This window comes from Tachysurus fulvidraco, chromosome 5, assembly GCF_022655615.1.
Source record: "Tachysurus fulvidraco isolate hzauxx_2018 chromosome 5, HZAU_PFXX_2.0, whole genome shotgun sequence".
Lineage (NCBI taxonomy): Eukaryota > Metazoa > Chordata > Actinopteri > Siluriformes > Bagridae > Tachysurus > Tachysurus fulvidraco.
This window is the reverse complement of record NC_062522.1, coordinates 5,936,401-5,958,819: the sequence shown is the minus strand read 5'-3', so window position 1 is coordinate 5,958,819 and position 22,419 is coordinate 5,936,401. Positions and strand designations below refer to the sequence as shown.

Here is a 22,419-nt window from a genome sequence, read left to right as displayed (position 1 = left end):
GAACGCTGATGGCACCAATATAGCTGACGACGCAAAGGTGGGGGTTGTTAACTATCCTATAGCTTCTCTTTTTTCACAAGTTGATATAATGCTGGGTGACCGCCTTATTTCTCAATCCAGCAATACATATCCGTACCGAGCAATTTTTGAATGTCTCCTTAACTATGGAAAGGACACCTTGGAAACACAATTTTGTGCAGGATTATTCTACAAAGACACAGCGAGACATATGGATGCCACTGACCCTACAGGTCGCAATGAAGGCCTTAATAAAAGGTCTCAGTTTAGTGCTGAAAGCAACACTTTTGACCTCATTGGTCACATTCACTCAGATATATTTTTTCAAGATAAACTTTTACTGAACGGCGTCGATTTGAGGGTTAAAATGGTTCGAAGTAAAGACGAATTTTGCTTAATGAAGGAAGGCAACCAGAATTTCACTCTGAAAATACTCAATGCATCTCTTTTCGTGAAGAAAGTTTCTGTATCACCGTCAGTGAAACTCGGACATGCGCATGCGTTGCTTTCTGCCACAGCTAAGTATCCCTTAGAGAGAGTTTCTATGAAAACGTTCAGTCTGGCCGCTGGGAGTCGCATTTGTTCGCAAGAGAATCTTTTCCTCGGACCTTTGCCTAAAACCATAATATTTGGTATGGTTGATAACGACGCCTTCAGCGGTGCATACAATAAAAACCCTTTTAATTTTAAACACTACAACGCAGAGTTTGTAGCTTTGTACGTAGACGGTACTCAATATCCTGCAAAACCATTTCAACCCGATTTCCAATCCGAAAATGCGGTTCGTGAATTCTATTCTTTAATTTTAGCATCAGGAAAGCAATTAAAAGATCAGGCATTGGCGATAAACAGAGAAGAGTATTCATGCGGTTATACTTTGTTTGCATTCAATCTGAATCCTGACGACGACTGCGGTCAGCACCTGTCATTAATAAAATCAGGGAACATGCGAATGGAAATCAGATTTCGACAACCCCTACCGAGAACGGTGAATCTAATAGTCTATGCTAGTTTTGACAGCATTTTAGAAATAAACAACCGAAGAAACGTACTCATAGATTACCAGTAACGTATGGATACCATAGAACTAACTGATGTTATGAGAAGCTGCCGCCGTCTACAAAACATATTCCGAGGGGTTGTACCTAGCGACGAATTACCTACAATTCCTCTGAGAAATTTCCCAGCCATGTACATTGTGAATACACATCCGAGACACATGCCAGGTGAGCACTGGCTAGCGTTGTGTCTTAATAACGAGTTCTCCGGGGAGTTTTTTGACTCCTACGGAAACAGACCGGACTGCGCCCTCTTTCCTGACTCTATCCAATACTTTTTGAGTAAGAACTGCCGTGAAATAAAATATAACCCCGTTCAAGTGCAAGATTTTACTTCGGTTTGTTGCGGACAGCATTGTGTATATTTTCTGTGTCACAGAGCTAAAGGTTATAAGTTTGATAGTATTATGTCTATGTATAGCAAAGATTTAAATAGAAATGACAAAGCTGTTGTGTCTTTTGTGAAAAAAATGTATCCTAGAGTAAATAAAAAACACTCGTTTAGCTGTGTGCAATGTGTAAACTCTCTGAAAATGTTTCATTCACATGTGTAGTGTATTATTTAACCAAGATGTTTTACGAGAAAATTCTTACTGTATAAATATTTTATTGAAATAAAAAAAGTAACAATACAATGGAGCAAACGTAATTGTCATAAGTCATTTTCAAAAGTCATGCCAATCACTACGGATAAGAACAGGGGGTGGGGAATGATTGTCTCTGCTTTTAGCCGGTGAAGGTGTGACGCTTCGAGGGGGGTGGGGGTCATTAGATCTTTTGATGTCAGATATTTTGCGTCGAACAGCGCCATTAGGTATTGTTGAAAAGGGTATATTTAGTCTAGCTACAGTGTGCAGCAATTCTGTCCAACCTAATGGTCTCCGATCCTCTGAAATCTTATGCGGCGCCGTGAGATTTTTAAGCAGATCCACCATGTGAGATCCTTTTATCGTGTTCCCGTTAAAAATAAATTCACCCTCGTCATTCCACGAAGCAGCATCGCCTGATTTTACAAGTTTTTCCATAATGTACGAGGCATTTCTTTTACACCTCGCTGAAACGTTAGCAAGCACCTCATGTGTGATCTCATCACCGTGGGGGTGTGAAACTTCGGTCGCAGTTGCTTGTGTTTTGCTTTCGGGCATTTTTGGTAGGCTTAGAGTCAGTTGAGCTGATTCCTGATCACCCAGTTTAATCAAGTTTAAAAACTTTTGCAGGACCGATGTGTAGAGTTTTACCTTCTCGTATTCATTCAGATCCGTCCTTGACAAAATTTGACGCATTGCCTCGTCCAAGTTGTTTTCAACTGTGTTTCTTAAACTCTCTTTTTCTGTCGCGGTATTTCTAAACTTGTCAAGTTGATGTTGAGGGACTAAATACATTTTCTCAGCCGTCTCCATGTTAACTGTTACGGGATGCTATCAAGCTGCTTATAAACGGTACAGCAACGCTGAGTAGTGGTAAAAGAAAACCTCCGGTTTGGTTAATTACTTTCCTTTTCTTTTCTACAGTTGCTCTTTTATCCGCGAAAAGTTTTATCCATTTTTTCTGCTTTTTTAATTGTCTGTACTGCTTCGCTGTTAGAGGGATGGTACCTCTGAGCACGTTTAAAGCTAATTCACATATGCTAAGAATGAGTTCTGTAGATGCGTCGCGCAATATAGTTTTTCTCTTCCGGGGTGGAGCCTCGTGTAACGCTTTCAACAACGGAAGTGTTTTTGTCAAGCGTATAGACATTGTTTTCAGTAAAACTTTTTCTTCTTCTTCTTCGGAACATACACAACTGATTTTTCTTGCGGTAACAAACCTGATCGGAGTCTGAAGTCTTCTGGAGTATTTGATTTTAGGTCAACAAATAAATAACCGTACGGTCTGGTGGTGGCGTCTTGAAAACATTCTAAAAAATATTTCCTGTTACTCGGATACATTTGTTGAGCTAGCACACTGATCTGTAATTTATCTCTAGGGTTTTTAAAAAGAACCATGTAATTGGTGTTCAAATTGATTGTTCTACTAGACTTGCCTTGAAAAAACAAATTCTGAACCAGATATATGACACTTAAATTTCTGTGATGCGTGTATTTAGTAAAAGCTTTTTCCACCTCCTCGTTTTTACTCGCAGATTCCATCAAGTCATCTATTATCACCAAATTTGTTTTGCTGGGAGGAAACAGTTCGTCATCACACAAAGAATCGGGGATTCCTTGAATAAAATTGACATTTATTTTGGTCATCAAATCATCATACAAAGGTTGCCAACATGAATAAATCCATACAATATTTTCAGGAAGTTTGGACAACACCTCTTTACAATTTTCCAGCAGCATTTTGATAAAATAAGATTTCCCACTATTACTAGGTCCACATACAATACATGAAAAGGGCAGTTGCAGCCTCGTGTCGAAAGAAGTCACATTCATATTTGTCCTTGACAAGTGCTCACAACTGTACGGCATACAGACATCAAATGAACAACATACAGACATTCATACATTCATATATACAAAAAGAAAAGAAAAACAAAAACAATTTGGTTTCAATACCCGTAAGGGAGAGTTGTGAAATCAGGAAATAACACACGTTTATCGTACACAACCCTGAATGTTTTTACTTGCGTCTGGTTTCTCAAATGAAACCCCTTTTTATCTCGAGTGATTTGATTGTGCGACGTTATAAGTTGACAGGGTTTATCAGGGAATTTCACGTGATCGATCACGAGATCCGTCAATGATTTCAAATTGATAACTTTGGAATTGTTGTAATTTTGAGTAAAGCCCTTAGCTTTCATTGTCGTTTTTCCTTTTTTAGTTTTGTAACCGTAGGTTTTAGGACCTGCACTTACAAACTCTACTATTTGATCACCGTCGTCTAGTTCGCTGGTAAGACCCCCCAAATAATCGCTCAAAGGCGGCATCCAATCCCCTTCTTTACTTTTAAAAATGACGCTGTCTGTGTCGGTGTACAAACAACGGCGGTTCAAACGATCCATCAGATTGTACAGTTCAAGTCTAGCATATGCAGTGGTGAAAATACCTATGAACACATTAGCATTCCCCGGGTTAACCATCATATCGTTCACATAACGCCACTGCACAAGAGCAACCTCATCAGACAAAAAAGAGAAGTGACTAACGTTGTAGATACCCGAGAATATGAATTTTAAAAATTCTGCAGGATCTCTGATCAGAGTTGTGTTTGATCTGTCCGGTCTTTGGCACATCTTGCCCCACAACGAATTCAACGCTAGTTTAGCCACAGACCGTTTGGCAGGATTTACGTTAATGTTATTTTCTTGCAATTCAATTCCCTCATTACACTCGTAATTTTTAATGTATTCACGTTTTGTGGATTCATCGACTACCCAGGATGGATACCCTGAACTTTCCTGCTTTGTCTTGAGAAACATTTTAATGTAGTCGGTAAACAGGTTTTTGGATCTTTCAGGAAAATGCCAGACTTCAAACAGTTTTAATATTTGGTAACCTTTCTCGACGGCTTTCGCTAACTCGACGGAGGCCCACGTACCCGTTAGAGCTCGTGCCTGGTCTGAATGATCGCAATGTTTTAGTTGTTGCTCGCTGCATGTTCTGCACAGAGGGAAAAGGAGTTTGTTATTTACACGGTACGGAAGAACTGGGGCCCACAGACCTCTAGGCGGTAACACTTTTGCTCGAACTATACCGAAATAATTATCCAGAGGTTCAAAGTCACGAAAAATGATTGTGGGGTGACCGATAGGGTATGTTTTCGACTTGTTTACATACGGGTAAAGCGACGTGAAATCGTAATAATCTATTCTCTCACCGGGTTGTGCTACATAGTGTAACTGCAAAGCGTTTGTTCGACCGCCGTAAAGGGCATCTCGAGGGATTAAACGTTTGGGGAAGTCAAACTCTTTTAGAAAGTTTATCACTCTCACGTCGTTTTCCTTCATTTCACACCACTCGTGCTCCCAGAGCGTTGTGACATGCAAACTGTGTGTGTCTTGCAAATACTTTATCTTTTCCAACGACTTAACCCTGACATCACCAAAGCTAACTTTGCGGTTAAGAGGATGCGGTGCTGATGAGGGAAAGCACTTTTCACAGCCGTGATAAAAACAACCGAGAAACTCAAAAACCTTACGCGTCTGACCTACTTCACAATATCCGTCAACGAAATATGAACCGAACCTGACTTCACCTTCGTTCAGAGCATGTTGAATAGGTAGGTTATGTGTGGCGGAAATGTATTCGAGCCACTGAATGGCAGGTGTTGAGTAAGATTTCTGTCTGTTGATGTAATTATCGAGAGGTGGAATGGCGAGAACGTTTTTTTCGAGAAACATTGTTCTAAATATTTTAAGACAAACGGAAGCTATCGTAACGGAATTAAAAGGATCCACCGTTGTACTTTTTTGAATTTCATTTCTGAAAGCTATACAACCTTTTCTCAAAATGTCTACGTCATTTACACAGTATTCAGTCATCTCTTTCTTGAAATCAAAAACTTTGTCAGACACCGTCGCATACCACTTGAAAAAATCCTCCCTGTCTTTAGACATCATGTCATCCACACCATAAAACCGAGGTTCGGGGTACGGTCCTACATAGTTTTGATTTTCTAACGTGTTCCAGAAATGAGGAAAATAACCTTTCTTTTTTTCTGAGAACCCCATGGCCTTAGGAAGATTGCTAAGCTTCATGGGTAAGAAAGACAGGCTATCGATGTATTTCTGGTTGAAATCGGTATCGGTGAAACACAGTATCTTTCCGCCTTGTGCAATAATCTTGGGCGTGATTCCTTCTTTCACTAAATGGTTTAGCAAAAGGTATGAATCAAACCCTCTAGCATTATGCTAGGGTATAACCTCTGAATCTCCCACGGCGGAAATGTCTAAAAAAACGCTGCGATGCATGTGTCACCTGAAAACACCCATGTCTGACCACGGTAATTAATACAGCATAAGAAATTAGCTATATGAGTACCCGTTTCCTGTCTAGTTTCAAAGTCATAAAAGATGTATCTCTCATTAGACTTTTCCCTCTTTAAAGGCTGTATAAAACACCTGTGTTCACAATCTGTATCAAGTTTTTCACCACAGAACTGACACAAACTCTCAGGGCAAACGTGACGTTCAAGACCAAATGGGTCGCGGTACACCCTATTACACTTGCTGCAGTAGAATCCTCTATTGCACTGAGAAAATTCACCTCCTTCTGACTGGCGCAACGCTTTGTGACTATCGAAACAATATTTTGATCTACACAACCTCATACAATCCGGGCATTTTGTTATGTTTTGAGGGTGTTTGTAGCAGTCTACATCACAACAAACGTTACAACTATATGCACATCTATGGTTCCGCATATCCTTAAACCCCGAGTGACAGAAATGACAGACATAACCACATCCCAAAAATCCTGTGATGTTTTTAATACCGTAATAATGATGGTTATGCAAAAACAAGTACAACGTTTTTTCATGCGGTATCTTGCTGGTTTGAAAGAAAGAGAATGCGGCTTTATCGCTAGTTTTGTACACAATTACAATTTTACACTGTAAATGTGCCTCAAATTTACTCACATCGGCAAAGGTGACGGGTGTGTTTTCAGTTAAACCTACAGCGTATTGGAGCTGTTTAGCAATTTTTTCATTTTGAAAATCGCTTTTATCACGATTTAAAAGCTGTGTAACGCATAATGCAAAACACATGTTGTCTTTATTGTAAAAAATATACAAGTGTCGCATCTTCTTCTGTACAACTTCTGAATTGAATATTGTAGCAACTTTCCGTCTACAACCTATACCACCGCGAGGTGGTCGAACTATCTGTACTACCAGTTCAAGCGAATTATCCGTAAATATGTCACGATTACTTTGAATGGTATTTTCGAGCATGGTCAAAAAAGACTGTAAATCGATGGCTCCATTGACTAGTTGAATGTGAGATGACACATTGAGTGTAACGCCTCTAATTTCAACGGTGACATAATCCTTAGGTGAAATCATTTCATTCGCAACTTCTATCACGCTGTTTAAAATCTCTAAAACATAATTATAAAATTCAGCAAAACTGTTGACGTTAGCGATAGAAGAAAAATTCACTCTTCTTATGATCTCTGTGTTATTGAAGTTGTCACGATTAATTATCCTAATATTACTATCTACACCATGACCTATTTGATTGTTTTCAACAGAAGGTGGCGGCGATGCGTTGTCTACGTGATCTAAGGGTACATTTTCACCCGTAGGCGGCGACGCATTGTCTACGTGATCTGAGGGTACATTTTCACCCGTAGGCGGCGACGCATTGTCTACGTGATCTGAGGGTACATTTTGAACTGAAGGTGGCGCACTGTCTACGTGATCTGAGGGTACATTTTCACCAGTGGGCGGCGACGCACTGTCTACGTGATCTGAGGGTACATTTTCACCAGTTGGCGGCGACGCATTGTCTACTTGATCTGAGGGTACATTTTCACCCGTAGGCGGCGACGCATTGTCTACGTGATCTGAGGGTACATTTTGAACTGAAGGTGGCGCACTGTCTACGTGATCTGAGGGTACATTTTCACCAGTGGGCGGCGACGCATTGTCTACATGATCTGAGGGTACATTTTCACCCGTAGGCGGCGACGCATTGTCTACGTGATCTGAGGGTACATTTTGAACTGAAGGTGGCGCACTGTCTACGTGATCTGAGGGTACATTTTGAACTGAAGGTGGCGCACTGTCTACGTGATCTGAGGGTACATTTTCACCAGTGGGCGGCGACGCATTGTCTACTGATGTATCATTTACCATTTCAGGAATGTACTCATGATCAGTTTCGGGATTTTGCAGAACATTAACAGGTTGGTTGATTAAGTTAATGATATTGTCATTTAACAAAATAAGACTTTGATTAAGACCATGAAGCAAATCTTGTTGAGATGCAGGTTCTTGATAGGTTACTGGAGTTGTTGCATTAACGACATTTTGTTCGTTAGATAAGTTAAGACTTTCGTTCAATTGGTTTACAGCTTCTATCAAAAAGGGATTTAACGGCACAGGTTGATCTTGATCATTTAGACTATTCTGCAACGTTAACAGACTCTGATTCAATTCTAAGAACACGTCATGATGAGGCAGCTGTGTTTGTGTCGCTGTTAAATTATCGGTCAACCCCGGATTGGGGCTCTGAATATCGTGTCTAAGTGTCGATCGTAAACTATCATTCAACTCATTGATTGCATCGGTTAAAAATGGATTTAACGGCACAGGTAGATCTTGATCATTTAGACTATTCTGCAACGTTAACAGACTCCGATTCAATTCTAAGAACACGTCATGATGAGGCAGCTGTGTTTGTGTCGCTGTTAAATTATCGGTCAACCCCGGATTGGGGCTCTGAATATCGTGTCTAAGTGTCGATCGTAAACTATCATTCAACTCATTGATTGCATCGGTTAAAAAAGGATTCAGGGCTGTGTACGGATCACGTTGTAACAGACTACTTGAAAAAGTCGAAGTTTCACCAAAGCAGAGATCATGTAATGATGTAGGGTCATTTTCAATTCTAATTTTTTTAGCTTCTGAAGAGGGAGAATTACTCGAACGCTTCTGAGCCATTTCTAAAATAATATTGTCTTAACATTTCTTTTATTCACCATAACACAGCAATTTAAGGATTCCAGAGTATTATGCAAGGATTGAACATACTCACTGTAGACATGCTCAAAGTTTTCAGTTATTCTATCCCTTAGCTGAAAAAATCCTGAAGAGAGTGTCTCCAATGTTGGAATTTTCTTCAAGGGGGTTGATTGTAGTTTCTTACTCCTTCAATGACGGTATCTAAATAGAATACAGATTACAGAACAATGTGTGGAGGATTGTTTTACACTCTTAAGGGTTGACTTGAAAAGAGAATGCTAACGACCTTACCCAAAAAAATCTGAACTATCGGAGTCAGACGTTGTTCCGGTGTCTTCTGAACATGTCACACATACAAAATAATGGATAATTAAATACTTAAAATATCATATAAGGTTAATGAAAGATTTACAACATACATATTTTCATGGTGTAACTTACCCTGTAGTTTGTAAAACTGGTCTGAGCTGTGGGGGTTACTACAGCTATCGACTTTTGGATAGACCCCGGATGTTCCCCGTTCTTAGGCCTAGCACGTGCGTTGTAGAAGGCTCGTCGCGGGAAATAATCTCAATACAACTGTCTAAAAATGAATAAACGATGAATTAAATAAATAAAACATTTAGATTATAATGTAATATATGATAAAACAATCGACTGAAGAAAAAAAAAATACAGATCTAAGAGTCAGAATGAAATTACCCTGGAAGGGTCGCGTTTGTTTGATACGTTTTCACAGACAATTGCGTCAGATAGGCTGGGTGGTCAGGTCCAGACAACTTGAAAAGCGTTACACTGTTTGATTCAGCATTAAAGTGAAAGCCGGCTGTACATCCGTTTGACATCGCCCAATACTCACTACGTTCACGCTCTAAAATCTCTGCAAAACTTGGCTCGGTATGTTTTTGCATTTTCTTTGGTGCACCGGGACAAACAGCCATAGCTATGTTCAATGAATCACACCTGTTATACGCGGAGCCCCGATATGGTATTTGAAGACTAAATTCGAGGGAGGGGAGGGGACGTTTGCTCCTTTTTTCTTTTGTTCTCACGCGCGTTTCCGCTCAGGTGCACGTTTCCGCTCAGGGTGCGCGTGTGCGCGTCTTTCTTCTCACGAGCGTTTGGTCAGGATGCGCGTGTGTGACGTTATAGATAGCACCCCCCATTGACTAACGATCAGACTGAGAGATGCTCCTAACACAAAGGAGGGTGTCATAATCTTGATTTGAAAACCATCCGGCCTTAGAGGAGGGGTAAGCTATCGCAAAACACCCCCCCCGGATCAACTTTTCTTCTCACGCGCGTTTGGTCAGGATGCGCGTGTGTGACGTTATAGATAGCACCCCCCATTGACTAACGATCAGACTGAGAGATGCTCCTAACACAAAGGAGGGTGTCATAATCTTGATTTGAAAACCATCCGGCCTTAGGGGAGGGGTGACCTATCGCAAAACACCCCCCGGATCAAACACGAGTTTTAAGTACCTATCTCTATCTATTCAATCAAACATATTTACTTGTTTACAATACTGCTTCCTCTGATGGGGTTAAAACAAACCCTTTTTATAAGTCCTTGTTTACAACACTGCTTCCTCTGAGGGTCATAAAACACCATTTTAAAAAAAAGAACATAGGTCCTTGTCACCTGTCTACGGGAACAAGCCAAAAACATAGGTCCTTGTTTTTACAACACTGCTTCCTCTGAGGGGTCATAAAACCCCATTTTTTAAAAAAAAAAAGAACATAGCTCCTTGTTTTAATTACTTGTCACCTGTCTATGGGAACAAGCCAAAAACATAGGTCCTTGTTTTTACAACACTGCTTCCTCTGAGGGGTCATAAAACCCCATTTTAGAACATAGCTCCTTGTTTTAATTACTTGTCACCTGTCTATGGGAACCAAGCACTGAAATGAGAGGGGGTGGTGGTGGGAGGTCTTGACTTGACTTGGAGTCAAGACATGTCTACCACACCAAAAGGTATAACCTTTAACCTTTAATAATTTCATATCACTAATAACAGATGTCATAACAGCTGACATTGCAGCTGCCAGGGGTAATAAAACTGTCACCTTGAGTTAGCACCGACATATGTCCTTGTTTTAATTACTTATCACCTGTCTACGGGAACCAGGCACGATGGTGTTAAAACAATATGAAAGACAGGGGTGGTTGTGAGAGGTAAAGTGGGGTCTTTAACTACTTGGAGTCAAGACATACATCTACCACACCAGAAGGTATGACCTTTGACCTTTAATAATACCTTTAATAATTTCATATCACTAATGACAGCTGTCATAACAGCTGTCATACCAGCTGGCATAGCAGCTGTCAGGGGTAATAAAACTGTCAGCTTGATGGAATATGACCTGTAATACTCTCTCTCAATATATTATGAAAAATTAAGAAAATTCATTTGCTCTAATAGATAAGTTTACTACAGTACATGTGTAACTGGTAGTAAAAGGAGAGAACTATGTTTTTTTTTATAAAAGCAGTATCCAAGCCAATGTTGTCCTTGGCCTTAGATTGCCGTAACTGTCTAAAAACTTCAGCAATTTCACCCTGGTCTTCCTCTTTTATACAAAAAGATCTTGTTTGATCTCTCAGTATGTGTTTTAATTGGACTGGTTGAAAATTGTTAGCCAAATCCTCAGATGATTGGATAAAGAATCTATTAAATTGATTTGCAATTTCAGTCCTTTCGTTAGTAACGATTCCATTTATATTTAATTCCACTATTAATTTTTGTTGTTTAGGCACTCGATTAGTTAAAATATTTAGATGTTTCCAAAGTTCTGAACTGTTCCCTCCTAAGGAGGCCATCAATTTCATAAAGTAGTTTGTTTTTGCTTTGCTTAACTCCCTAACTACTTTATTTCTTAATAATCCCTTAAAAACAAGTTTATCTGTGTTAGTTTTTGTTAATAATGTATGTTTGAGCGCAAGGTCTCTTTTTTCATCAGCTGGAGAATATCCTTATTCAGCCATGGTAAAGCCCTTCTACGTTTTGGATACTTCAATAACTGAGTATGTTTCTGAATCACATCTGTTAGTGTTTTCATCATTGTAGTACAGCAGGTATCTAAATCATGAGTTTGCCTAACATTATTCCAATTCATGTTCTGTAATTCATCTTCAAGTTGAGTTCTTTTATTTTTGGGAATACCTATAAATTCTAATTTATGCCGAATATTACAAAAGGAATATAGACGATTTTTGCTTTCTAACGATTAACATCATATTGTGATCAGAAATACCTGTGATTAAGCTGTACGTTTTACTCACTCGCTCAGTTCTATTTGTGAAGATCAAATCAATAAGAGTTTTACAGCTTTTTGTTAATCTTGGTTGGTTCTTTGATTATTTGGTTGAAATTATGCTTTAAGTAAAATGTTTTTAGCTTTTGCGTATTACTATTACTTAACCAATTTATGTTAAAATCTCCTTGGAAGATCTCACAGCGACAATTTAACTGTTTAAGTAAGCCATCTAGATCAGTGGTCCCCAACCCCCGGGCCATGGACCGGTACCGGTCCGTGGACCAAATAGTACCGGGTCGCCCAAGGAACATTCAGTTATTTCCATTTTATTTACTGTGGTGTATTTGTTTCGGGTTTGTGCGACTTTCCATGGACGAGAGGTTAACCGGGAGCTGAGAGACGTCACCTAAATGAGACCGCACCAATACCGCGCATGCGCAAAATATCATGATATCGGGCCGGGTTTAGGTGACATCTGGAGCTGAGCGGCTGCAAGCGGCAGTGGTGTTGTAGCTTTGGTGGAGAGAGAAGGTGTGTATCGCTCTTCTCTCTGTTCACCGGTACTTTCTCATGTTTAACAGTGCTTGGTGTTTGCTCAAATTTAACACACAAATAAAAACAGACAAAACAGACGTCGTTAGAAAGTTATAACAAAACAGACGTCGTTAGAAAGTTATAAACTCTGCCGGTATTCTGGATTAAAGTCGTGGACGGAAAACCCTGAGATTGTCACCACAGCACTTAAATCCCTATTGCCATGTCCGACATGCTATCTGTTTGAAGCAGGGTTTTCTGCAGTGATGGCAACCAAAACAAAACAACGGAATAAACTGGACATAAGCAACACACTTCGGGTGTCATTGTCTCCTATAACCCCAGATGGAACCGTCTCGTTGCAAAGAAACAAGCTCAGGGTTCTCATTGATTTAGCGTTGTAGTGAGTTAAAAAGGCATGTTTAAATACAATTAAATTAAAATTATTATAGCCGCCACCCGTCACCCCCAGCGGGCTGCGGTAAAATTATCAAACATTGACCGGTCCGCGGTTATTATAAAATGTCATTATAAAATGATACATCATGTGAGGGGGGATTATATAAAGTAACAATATTAAACTTCATCTTTGTCGACAACACTACAGTGATGCCCACACATTCTAAAAGTGTTTACACATTTAATTTCTTTAATATAAATCAACACACCACCACCCCTGCCAGTTAGTCTATCTTTTCTAAAACAAATACAACCAGGTACATCAATCATATGTGTTGGAGTATTGCTATTTAGCCAGGTTTCACTTAAACATAGATAATCCAAATTATAATCTGTCAGTAAATGTTGAATCTGATGTATTTTTGATATAATACTTCGAATGCCCTCCAAAAATGCCACTTGGTTTAGTCTTCGGGTCCCATATAACCTTTGCATGATTCACAGTCAGAAAGAATCTAAATTGTCTTTGTTTACATACCGCATGACCAGTAGCCCTGGTGGTTCACTGCAGAAGTTACTAGGCCCGGAATCGTGCCCGTAGTCTGGCCCGGTGGTAACTGGACTGCTGCTGCTGAGGCCTAGTTCTGGCCTAGTAGTTGCTGGTCTATTGCTACTACTGCCTCTGCTGAGGACTGAGCCTATCCTGCTGGTAGCTTTGCTGCCGCTGCTGAGGTCTGAGCCTGGCCCGGTAGTAGCTAAGCTATTGCTACTGCTGTTGCAAAGGCCTGGCCCAATGGTAGCTTGGCTAATGCTAAGGCCTAAGCCTGGCTCAGTGACAGCTGGGCTACTGCCACTGAGGCCTAAAGCTGGCCTGATGGTTGTAGATCTTCCGCTGCTGTGGCCTAAGCCTGGCCTGGTAGTTACAGACTGTTTGCTTCTTACATCCACTGGTTCATGTTCATATTGGTGAAGAATAAGACAATTAATACACATTTGCTGTTTAGTAGCCATCAGTTTTGGTCTGGGTTAAAATTTACTGATGGGCCAGGATTTAGTTGAATATCCCCACTTAGTAGCAGCAAAACCAGTAGAATCTTGTATACATGCCATTTACTTCTCTTTGTATATTGTGTTCTGTCTTTAGTAGCAATTCCAGTATAAGGAGCTTTCTGACAAAAAATAGTATAAGCAATATAATGTCCATCAACTAATTGATTTCTAGCCGAAAAAAGGCCTTGAGCTGGTGAAACAAGCAGGAACCAATTACAAAGCAGCATTATCCAAATACATCCATTTTCTCTGTACCTTTTCGTTAGTTCTCGTCTTTGATGCATGCATTTCTTTGAGTTGATATATGTCATCTTTTTCTTGGCAGGGCTTGAGCACTGGGGGTGAGGGACTGTGTGTACACAGTAAAGTGCAGTGATTCACCTATGAGTGTGGTCTGCCCTACTGAACAATTCCATGCTGGTCCAGGCTGGTTTTTAATGGTTCATGCTGGTATAGTGCTGGTATAATGCTGGTCAGTGCTGGTATAATGCTGGTCAATGCTGGTATAGATGGGTGGCCAGTATAGTCATGGTGTTATTAAGCAAAACGGGGCTGGTGTAGCTGGTTAACCAGTATGATCTTACTGGAATGAGTTTTATCGGAACAACCTTTATTTTTGCTTGTGTATGTTTCTATGTAACACGTTAATATAAGATTATAACACAATATATTGGAATATATTTAATTATAAGTGTTATTTCTTTTGCTCCCTCTTTTGAATAAAGAACTGAAATAACAAAGCTCAAAAAGCTTTGAATAACAAAGAATAAAAACATTTAAAAATCATTCATTAGGGATTAAAGTGTCTCCACAAATTAAATATAGTAATACCAACAACTGTTGAATTCCCGGGCTCCATGAGGGAAGCAGCATATAAATCATACAGAATGATGGTTTTTGAAAGACATATATATATATATATATAATCCATTTGTCTCAATTAAGAGGTAGTTAAGTTGTTACCGCAAAGCGGTAATGTGAAGTGATATTACCCAGCATCAGCCTTTAAAGCAACTATGTAGGTAAATGTAGTTCCTGCACTTTCCAAAAATAAATCTCGCAATGTTTTCGACTACATTATATACCTTACAGTGTTTATTGGAATTAGCATAAGTGCACGTGTTCCAGATCATCATGTTTTTGCCACCGTAATTAGGATTTTGTTTTGGGGTAAAAAAAAAAAGCTTCCGCTTCTACATGACATATCTGTTGATCACTGGGAATCAGAATGTTTGCATTCGTGAGGAACCTGGATGACAGCTGCACGGCAGTTGTTTCAACTAGCGAAATTAAGGACTTTAACTATGACATTTTGAACAAACTCAGGTCTATTGGGTACCTACTGTATGATGGAAGCAAGACTTCTTCCGCACAAATACTAATGCTTAAAGGTATGTAACTTAAGCAGTAGCTGTTTTATCGTAACTCATTCACTGCACAATATAAACAAATGAGTGATATATAGTTTTGTTTCTTATTTTGTTCCTATAATTTTTCAGAGATCTGTGCACGTCTGTAAATTACAGTAAATTTTACAAGCAAATGTCATTGTCCAATAAATATTTTAAACAAACTTTTAAACAAATATATATAAATGTGTGTGTGTGTGTGTCTATATATATATATATATATATATATATATATATATATATCAAAATATATATATATATATGGGTTTTGTTGTTGTCTTGCTGGGATTATACTAGCATCATAGACAACATATGCTGACCAGCACACCAGCATCCCAGGCTGGTCGGCCATCACACCAGCAACCAGCACCAAATGCTGGAACAGCATACCAGCATCCCAAGCTGGTCGGAAAGCACACCAGCAACCCAGGCTGGTTGGCCAGCACAACAGCAACCTGCACCTAATGCTGGACCAGCATACCACCATCTCAAGCTGGTCCCAGCATGCAAAACATACCTTATGCTGGACCAGCAATGCTGTTTTTTTTAGAAGGGCACTGGTTAAGGGAAATGACCAAGAGCAAATTAATAAAAACAAAGGGGAGAACAAAGTAATAGTTGAGCAGTAGGGTAAACAGCAGACTCATAGGGGCTTGTGGGTAACTTTGACCGTGTGATTATCAGAGGGGATTGTGGGTAGTTCAGCTGTAGAGTAAATTGTGGAAATTGCAGCATCTGAGGCAGAAAGTCGTCTGCTGTCTTTAATCTCTTCATATACACAGATATCAAGAGGAACCTGAGAGCAAAGAGAAACAGAAACAAATTTATGTTTTTTTTTCCTTCCAAAAAAAAAAAAAAGTTTTGGTACTAAACACACACAATGATTTATCAATTACCACTTGGTTTCCTGGGTCTTGGCCAGAAGTAGTAGAGGCTGAATCTGCTGAAAGAAGCAGTAAAGTGGTCAGTAAATCGACAGCATCACTGTCATTGCTCCTTCAGCTGAGCATGAAAAAATCCTGTTTTTGTTCACTGAGGTAAATAGAAAACACACACTGCACTCAGATGTACATTGTGTCTTTTAAAATCAGAATACTTTAGTTAGTAGATTATTAGATTCAGGAACGTCAGGAACTGCTGAAGTTTTTGTCAGTCGTGGTGGAGCAGACACTTATTCAGGGCACCACTCATTCAAAACACACACAAACTCACACACACACACACACACACACACACACACACACACACACACACACACACACACACACACACACACACCTAGGGGTCATTTAGGGTGCTTTCACACCTGCCTTGTTTAGTTCGGTTGAATCGTCCCAGAGTTCGATTGCCCATTTGGTGCGGTTTGTTCGGGGAGGTGAGAATGCAGCAATCGAACTCTGGTGCGCACCAAAAGCGGACCAAACAAGCGTACCGAGACCTCCTTGAAGAGGTGGTCTCGGTACACTTTCAAACGAACTCTGGACCAGTTTGTTTATGGTGAGAACACGATCCGAGATCAAATAGACCTAACTTCAAAAAGTATTGCGCATTTTGGACTAAACCAGCTGCCGTAGTGGGTCGTTGGCAATATTTACGGAAGATGAGCATGTCACAGTTTCGCAAAAGTAATGCTCGCCACCTCCTGAAGTGTCTTGCGATGTGTCTTTGCCGTTTGCAGTGCATTAAAATTATATTTAAGACTTTGCATAGAATGCTGTGTACAAGCAATGTAGTAGATTACAACCACGAACATAATCGCAGCGCGCAGTCTTCTCTCCATGGTGAACAGTATGCTGTATTTTCCTGTATTTTACTCTTTTTGTTTACTTCCGGAGTTTCGTTGAAATTTCCCGCACGTTTATTCTGACCAATCGAGAAGCAGTTTAGGAAATACGCTCAAAGACATATGGCCAATGAGTGATGTGGATGTTATCACATGACTGCATTTTGGTTTTTTTCAACTGGTGCGGAACAGAACGATCAGTGTGGTGTGAAAAGGAACCAAAACTGATAAAAAGCTACAATGTATCATTTTTTGCTTTTGGTCCGGACCAAATGAACCGAACTATAGATGTGAAAGCACCCTTAATGCCTCCAATCTCCATGGAAAATAATTCACACAAACAGCAACCCAAACTCTGGACTAAATACGTTGGAGTACTGAGGTTGCATTGCTAATAATCATGACCCAGTCACACAAAATTAATTTGTTAAAAAATATTTCTTGCATTGTGTATGTGGTGTGTCTCTGTGTCTGTAGATCCACGAAGACGATTATGGTTCCAATCAAAAGCAGTAAATTTTCAGACACAGTGATCACAGTGATAGCTGGAAATCCTGGAAGAAAAACAAACAGACAGTCAAATTATCAAATGGGATGAGATTCATAAAGTATTGATAGTTAGACTATGTGCATCTGAGCAGAATCACCTGCTGGAGGAGAAGCTGGAGTAGTCCAGGATTTGTTTTTATCTGTGAGACGAAGAAGTGGGGATGATGATGATGTTGATGATGATGATAATAATAATGATGATGATGACGAAGATGAAGGGCGTGTTGGTTTTAAGGTTGAAACTGGGACATATGGATCTAATTCAGTTAGATAATAAATTAGTGTTAGCTGACAAAATCAGCAATTACAGGATGATGTGAGAAATTGCTCTGTTGCTATAAATATATTTTAGTCACAAAAAGTGTAGTGAAGCAAAAACACACACATGCACAGGAAGAACTGATTTAAGCCTAATAAAAATCTGCTTATCACATCTGTTAGTCTGAAAAAGAGAATTTTGAAGGTTAACAGATATTATCATGTAGGTTACTGCAGTTCATTGTGGTAAAAAGCTTGTTTCTAAAAAAATAACTGCTATATTTGTACTATATTTGAATTTTCTATTCAGAACTGCTAATAATATCACAGATTAGTCTTAGTTAGGATGTGTACTGAGTCTGTGCTTGAAAACAAAGCATCTGTTATATCAGAAAAATTCACACAGTGTGTCTACACGTCTCTACAAACTCACCAGTGACTGTCAGGTTGATCCGTGTGAAATAAACCTTGTATCCATGATCAGATGTCCAGGCTTTTTCAGCTCCACACCAGTATTCAGAGTCCTGCTTAGTTACAGATCTAATACTCACATTGAAGATTTGTTTGTCTCTGTCATCAAACAGGGCCATTTTCTCAGTAATTAAATATTTTTTATTATCTTTAACAGAGTCCTTATAAAAACAAGCAAAATCTTGCGTCTTCCCCCTTCAGAGAAACTTGGGGTCACTTTTGAGGGATTGTGGGTATTTACATCTGACAGTTAAATCTCCTCCTACATGAACACTCGTACTGATGGACTTTTCATAGGACAGATCTGCAAATCAAAGTCAAAGTCAAAAGTCAATGTTATATGTGTATTTGTGTCCTAGCATAACATACACATTTCTACAGTATATTTGTATAGAAATATGACCACATGTTTCTTCTGCTTAAAACACATAATTAATGCTCCTCACCTTCTGTTACATTCAGTGTCACTACAGTGTAGTCCGCCAGATCATCAGACACAACAACACCACATGCGTATATTCCTGTGTCCTCTATATTAAGCTCTCACTGAAGAATCCTGCACTTCTGTTGTCATGAATTGAGAATCTGCCATCATGTGACCATTCACTGTTCAGTTTTGTTTGTTTTTGATTAAAACACCACTGATGTGTTCCGATCTTACAGAATGATTTTGATTTGTCTTTATATTCATCCTCATATCTGCATTTGATGTTAATTCCTCCCCCAGCATATGCAGTCACTTCTCTAGAGACCAAGGACCCTGTTAGGAGCAAGTTCTAAATCAAATCACGGTCAACTCAATTAATCACTAACTACTGTATGTGTATGATGATCAATTAAGTCATATATGCAGTCCTTTTGCTCTGATGATCAATTACAGGTTATTTGTTATTAGTTTTCAAACAAAGAGGACAAGATTTTTATATATATATATATATATATATATATATATATATATATATATATATATATATATATATATATATATATATATATATAAAAGCATTTTGGGAATTTAAATTTAAAATAGAAATAGTTTATCAGCCTTGTACAAAGACAAAATGAACAAATAAGTATTCTTGTGACTGAGAATTCTCTTTAAATGACACTTTTAAGTATAGTTACTTAAGTTACAGTTACTTTGTCTTTTCCACATCTCTTAATGACACTAGATCTTTGTAAAGATAAACAGAAGGCAGTGGTGGGAGACTCACCTTCCTTTACCTTCAGTTCCACCGGTGTGTAAATGTCTTTCACTAAAGTTTTATCAACTCCACACTGGTACGTCCCAGTGTCCTGTACAGTGAGCTCTCTGAACATCACCCAGAACTCTGATGATTTGGTGTCATCAAACAGTGAGAATCTTCCTGAATTTACCCACTGGTTTTTATCTCCTGTCTTTATTTGGTCAAGACAGCCTGGCATTGAACCCTTACAGAAATATTTTTGTTTATCTTTGTATGCTGTATCATACTTGCACTTGATAAGGATTCCTCCTCCTGAATATCCTGTTACTTCCTTTGAGGCTCCTCCATCTGACAAAACACCAAAAACCCATCTGATCAAAACACTCATGCCACACCCCCATATTGTCACGCTCACCCCCGTATTCTCACGCCACACCCCCATATTCTCACGCAGACTCGTGCAGCAGTGAGGAAAAAAAAAATCGCGCCGCACGATCTCGCAAAGCAACACGGAGAGAGACCAGACAGACAGTGTAGTGAGTTTTTTGTGACAATTGTGATGGAAATACACAGTTTATTCCCATAAACTGTGTAGTCAGCCGTTCTCCCTCCCATCTACACCGTGTGAATTGTGAACGCAGGCAGGTCAGTGAGTTACAGGTCGCTCCGTGTCTCCGTCCAGTTTAGACTAGTAACTAATGTAACTGTGCTGATATATAGTTTATATAGGATTAAGTTAGCATTAGCAGAGTTGTTTGTTTTGCAGCACCGAGCAGTTATTTTACATAACTTTATCATAAAAACAGTACAAAAGTATTTCCAGATGACAAATATCTGGACATGCCTAGTAGTTAATGTTAATTATTGTTTTCTAAGAAGAGAATTTAAAGTCAACGACATCCCATAATAAAATGATTTTATTTATATCAATCACAACTCATCAATCATGCCCAGATATTTGACTGGTGGTGGTGTCAGTATGGATAAATTAGAATTTTCTGTTATAGGATGTTATCTAAAGTGTTAGGGTTCAAGTGGGAGCTGCATCCAAATCAATGGTTAAGGCTGCAGAATCAGCCACCAGCACTTACAATAGAGCACATGTTAATCTGTGAACATGTTAATCACATGTTAATCTGTGAACATGATAATAATCACATGTTAATCTGTGAACATGTTAATCACATGATAATCTGTGATCATGTTAATCACATGTTGATCTGTGAACATGTTAATCACGTTAATCTGTGATCATGTTAATCACATGTTGATCTGTGAACATGTTAATAATCACATGTTAATCCTATTTCTGTAAAATGTTCGTGAAAATTAAATGTAATGTAAATCTCCCAAGAAATTCTGTACAGATACCAAATACTTTGACAATCAATATATACTTAATACACTTCTGCTAATGCAAGGATTTTCTGTTTGTATTTTCCCCACACCAAGCCACGCCCCATCCACAAGCCCCTCCACATAACCAAAGCCCCGCCCCCAAAATCTCACTCTAAGTTGAACTCAAAAGCTGGCAGCCCTGGTTTAAAATGAACTTTACAGTATTCACAATAGAGGAATAAAGATGATAATGATGAGACAGCAGGAGTTTTTGAATTGTAGGAGATTCCTTCATTGCTGTTTGTCTGTGAAAACACAGTGACACAGTGATACTTTCTGTATCTGTAGCTATATATGTAGGTCTGCAAAGCACTCATAACGGCATCTGCTAAAAGCTTTTTATATATAATACAGAATACTGATATAATATTGCATGGTGGTGTTTAAGTGTCAAGTATGAGCTTAAACATTCTATCATTTTGAAATGTGTCTGTGTGGACTGAAGAAGAAGGGTTGAGGAATTTATTTTTAAACAAATCATGCCTGGTGCAATGATGTGACTGTGATTCAGCAGTACTGTTCTCTTGATCTCTACTTGCTTCTTTTTTATTGCATTTTTGCCAACATATACAGTTTATTTCCTTAGTTACAAAATGAGTTAGGTCTGATCTGTTAAGAGAAGAAACATGAAACAAACAAATCAGTACAGCAACTAAACCCCCACCTACTGTCAGGACTTGGACATTCCCTGACAGAACATTAGGGGACGTTCTGGCAGTGTGTTTTCTGTCACGTGTCTTGTAATACCTGGTTGTAATTAGTTTAATTATTATGTGTATTTATTTTCTCTGTGTTGCAGTTCGCTTTGCGGTGTCTTCGGTGTCTACTCTCATTCACTCACACACTACGGACAATTTTCCAGAGATGCCAATCAACCTACCATGCATGTCTTTGGACTGGGGTAGGAAACCGGAGTATCCGGAGGAAACCCCTGAGGCACGGGGAGAACATGCAAACTCCAAACACACAAGGTGGAGACGGGAATCGAACCCCCAACCCTGGAGGTGTGAGGTCTTGCCTGGGTGGTCTGCACACTGCACAATGGAGATACAGTGTGAAATAAGGACAACTGCACAGAGAATTAATCCACAGTCTACAGCATGTCTGGTTACCTCTGCTGTCATTTATTTAAAGCAGTACTATTTCTTTTTAATCTTTTTTAAATCACTGAATCTTTTAACATTGAAATCGTATACTGGATATAATTTGCAGATTTGACGAATTTATCACAAAACAATGAAATACTAAACAGGATGAAAACATCGCTATCTAGCGGTAAACATATGCGATTCAATTCAATAATTCCAACAAACACATTAAAACAACATATTTTACCATATCTGCACATTGGAGATACAGAGTGTGAAAAAAAGGACAACTGCACGGAGAATTAGTCAGTTCTACATAAAACACAAATAATACAGAAAGTG

At 39.1% G+C, this 22,419-nt stretch overlaps 1 protein-coding gene across 8 annotated transcripts in view; it reads right to left on the bottom strand.

Moving 5' to 3' along the window:
- Positions 1 to 22,419, bottom strand: part of LOC113640761 (polymeric immunoglobulin receptor-like) — a 72,068-nt gene that overhangs the window by 36,706 nt on the left and 12,943 nt on the right. For all 8 annotated transcript variants that reach the window (XM_047813175.1, XM_047813171.1, XM_047813176.1 and 5 more), the window contains exon 2: positions 19,619 to 19,939. In XM_047813175.1, the coding sequence (XP_047669131.1) occupies positions 19,619 to 19,939 (321 nt within the window). The remainder of the gene's footprint in view (positions 1 to 19,618; positions 19,940 to 22,419) is intronic.